Raw genomic sequence first — 4,019 nt, 5'->3', positions numbered from 1 at the left:
TTGTTTGCATCAATATTGAAAATTTCAAAATTAAAAAAATATCAGTATTAAGAATGATTAAATAAAAAAATATGCCTAACAAGAAAATTTATGAAACAAATTAATTATTACTATTAAATCAAAATTAAAATTTAAAAATAGGAGAAATAAAAATAGTAGAAAGTAGGATGGATTAAATAAAACCCAGTGTGCGAAATGATAGTAAAATTGGAGAAGAAAAAAATAGAGTTGTTGCCTTAACGTAATTCGATTAAGAGAAAGAAGGCAAAAAGTTAGTCCACGTATTTGACACCATCATTATCTCTTTTATTTGAAGACTAAGAGGGAGTTGAGTTTTTGGGTGATTTGCTTTCCTAAAATAAAAGAAGTGGGCAGCAAAACATTTTATATTTTGATTTCACCCTAATTTTTTTTTATAATATAATTGTTAGTTACTTTCTTAATAATATTTCTTCTAACAAGGCAAAGAAATAAAGAAAAAAGATTGAAATACAAAGAACTTAAACCCCATTTCATTATACTACTAAAATTTGTTCCCTCTACGTAATTGTTTGTTGATTGGATGAGGTCAGTCTTAGGGGTTAGCCTATAAGTCTACGTCAAATACGGCGTCGTTTCGTACTTTTAAGAAAATACTTGGGAAGAAGACCGCCTTATTCTCATAGACTAAAAGCTGTTTCCCTTCAATTCCTCTCTACGTATGTCAGTCACCGCCGTTATCAGGGCTTGGAAACCGAGGCTGCGCCACCTTCAAGGCCACCGTTACCCATGGTGGCTGACTGGACTGTCAACACGGACATGCTAGGCGAGGAAGGTCCATCGCCGCCGCTTGATTGAATCAAAAGGTGGCTGCCGTTGGCCGGGTTTTCATGGTTGATCATGGGGTTCCTTGAACGAGACGTGGCGCTTGAGATGGCGGTGGCGAGAGAGATCGGCATGAGGCACAGACCCTTCTCTTGCAGATACTGCATGGCGGAGCCCATGTCCTCTTCCATAAGCTTGGCCACTTGGTGCTCCGTCATCGTCAGTCTGTCGTTGGCCGACGGCGTTTGGTCGCCGTTGGAATTTCGTGGATGGGACCCACCATTGGCACTTGTTTGAATACAATCGCCACCTCCCTTCAAAAGGAACAAAAAGTCGTACAACTTTTATAATTGTCTTTATTACTGAAAAAGAAAGGTCAAAATTTGGCTTTGGTCCCTCTACTTTGTTAAAATTTATGATTTAATCCTTACACATTAAATTGACATAGTTCAATCATTGTATTGTTATTAGCTAACCTAAATTATTAACACCGCTAACTATTCTCATAAAAGGCTTCAAGTTTTTAAAGAAATTTAAGGTAGATTAAAACGCTTATTGATGTGTTCAAATGAGAGCAAATATTCTCCTCGATCGGGATTTTATCTCCTAATTTTGTGGAGAAACAACATATTTAAAAAATTTTGAGTAAGGTTTGCGCTCATGCCTTACAACATATGAGATACTTATGGGTAATTATGCTACCACTTGAGCTATTGAGGTCAGTTCACTCCAAACAAATAGCACTTCAAATACTTCTCTTGATGAAGTAACATTATTAAATTAAATAGGATTAAAGTATAAGAGTTAAAACTAAAATTTTAAAAAAATAAAGGGACCAAAACCGAAATATGACCAAAAATGAAAAGGAATCTATAAAAGTGATGGCACGCGTGCTACTTTTGTTTTTGTCGTTTTTTATGTGATTGAGATATGGTCGGATTTCAGACAAGGAATGATTTAAACAAGAACAAGACAAGATTTTTCATCATAGTCACATGTAAAAATTTCTCAAATTTTTTTAACAAAATAAATTAGCGCAAATTTTAATCATGAGAGTAATTACCTCAGAAACAAGGGGAGCAACAGCAGCAGCACCACCCAATCTGCTCATACTCAGAACCTGGAAAAAGCAAAAGAAATGGATTTCAGGGATGCCCATACAACAAATTGGATTTTTAAAAAATAATGATTAATAAACACATTAAATAAATCATGTCAACCAAGACAGACTGACAGGAATCTTAATTAATAGAAAAAAATTTAAACCTTCACTTGGAGCTGGAGGAATTTGACATAGTCGATGATCTCATCAAGCATTGAAGCTTTATCTGTCTGTCAAATCCAAATCCCACATCCATTAAAATACTAATTAGTCAGTTTAAATATTCAAATTTTAATTACACACTCCTTTTTGTTTAAATTAATGGGTTTAATCCTATTTTTAGGTCTTCCACTTTGTTCAAATTGAATATTTTAATTTACTCCCTTTTTCATAATATCAGTGGCTAAATAATTAACATAATTAATTATCCGTTTAAAAGTGAGTTTTTCCTTAAAAACTATGCCCACATTAACTTTTTTTAGCATCAAAAGGATTATTTCTGAAGAAATCAAATCAATGCCTACGTTTTAACCAAACTTGCTAATGGCGAAAATCTGTAAATTTGAACATAATGGAGGGACTAAGCCATAATTTCACCAAATTAATTAATTGCAATTATTGATTTGTTTCTTTAGGCCTTTCCCAAAACCGGATGGTTTATATATAATTAAAATAAAAGAGTCAGAGAGCAATATTAAAGACACTGCACTGTGACGATTTATTTATCCTACTATCGACACCTGTCCAGCTTACGCGTAAGATGGAGTTGACCAAATGAGAGCCGGTGACCGGAGCCATTGAAGCTCCTAATCATTAAAAAAAAATGAAACTGTACCTTGTTGGCGTTGGGAACCAGTTCTTGAAGAGCTTTCATTCTCTCTGCAATTCTAACTCTACGTAGCTGCAAAACAAATCATTTTAAATCCATTTGATTTCTTGAAAAAAACTGATTTAAGAAATGTTTCTCTTACTCTTTCCGCGATACTGTGCGGGTCAGTAGCCTGACCCCTCCTTGCCCTAACTCTTTGTTTAGGCTTTTCCGGCGCCGTCACCGCTTCTCCGGCCGTCGGACCACTTCCCTGACTTTGGGTCATCTCTGTTGCTGAATTAGCCCCCACAAAGCTTTTCGCCTGCATAGTTCCATGCAAAGATCCGTCGCCAAAAACATTATACAAAGCTTGCATGGAACCCTCTCCACCCTGCAACATATTATATATAAAATCATTCATATTAATATACATGCCAATATTTATATTACCCTAAGTGAAAGCTAATGTGAACCTGATGATTGGTGGTGATTCCGCCTCCGGCGGCGGCGGAGGCAACCGTGGGTCTTCCCGCTAACATCATCTGCTGTTGCTGTTGTTGTTGTTGCATCATCAACATCATCTTCATAGCGGCAAAAGGGTTACCAGCAGCTCCGCCGTTGATTTGATGCTGTCGAAGCTTGGAAGCTAGAACCATGTCATCGTAGTTGAATCCGGCGTTATTGTTATCCTCGGGGTTGGGAGGACCCGTTTCGTCGGACCACGGGAAGGACGTGGTGGAGGAGAGTATTTGTTCTAAGAAGCTGTCGTCATGGTGGGTTGTTGAAGTGGGTGTGGGATACTGGAACTGCGATGATGATGGGACGTGGATCTGTTGATGGTGGTGTCTGTTACCGTTGATCTGAAGGTCTTGGAGAGGGATTTGTTGGGTCGGGTTTAAGAGAGAGTTCATTGCTTGCATTTCACGACTACAAGGCTGCATAATTAGGGGTTTTTTTTTGCTTTGATGATGAATGAGATTGAAGATGAAGGGACGAGTTTCTCTTTTTTTCTTTTTGCTTTGGGGTTTGGATTTACTAAATATAGAGAGGAGCTCTGTATGCATAGCTTTTGTAGTTTTGTTTTGGTATTGTTTTGGAGTTGGGATAAAGCAATATTTAGTACATGAATTTGTCAATTTTTCCAGATTGGTCCCTAAATTTTTTTAATCCACAATAAACTTTGGAGTTTGAAAAATTTTTCACTTTTCTAAATTTGGATTATGTTAAGGAATAATGATATTACACTTTGAGATTATATCTTTGTATTTTAAAATTTATACAATTTTTTTGAAAGAATTTAAGTGA

General features: G+C 36.4%; 1 protein-coding gene across 2 annotated transcripts; it reads right to left on the bottom strand.

The window, feature by feature from the left end:
- Positions 1–490: 490 nt before the first annotated feature.
- Positions 491–3,795, bottom strand: LOC107901583 (bHLH transcription factor RHL1). 2 transcript variants are annotated; one of them, XM_016827638.2, is made up of 6 exons: positions 3,188–3,795; positions 2,878–3,105; positions 2,742–2,807; positions 2,071–2,136; positions 1,868–1,924; positions 491–1,118 (listed from the first exon to the last, which is right to left on the bottom strand). In XM_016827638.2, exons 1-6 carry the CDS (start codon positions 3,776–3,778, stop codon positions 720–722), a joined length of 1,407 nt encoding a protein of 468 aa, XP_016683127.2. In that variant the 5' UTR covers positions 3,779–3,795; the 3' UTR covers positions 491–719. The 2 variants fall into 2 exon arrangements, with proteins under 2 accessions (XP_016683127.2, XP_016683128.1); XM_016827639.2 differs by lacking the exon at positions 2,071–2,136 and having other exon boundaries at positions 3,188–3,763.
- Between the last annotated feature and the right edge of the window lie 224 nt (positions 3,796–4,019).

Source organism: Gossypium hirsutum, chromosome D06 (assembly GCF_007990345.1).
Source record: "Gossypium hirsutum isolate 1008001.06 chromosome D06, Gossypium_hirsutum_v2.1, whole genome shotgun sequence".
NCBI lineage: Eukaryota > Viridiplantae > Streptophyta > Magnoliopsida > Malvales > Malvaceae > Gossypium > Gossypium hirsutum.
Note: the sequence above shows the minus strand (reverse complement) of the source record. Positions and strands in the feature narration are given on the sequence as shown.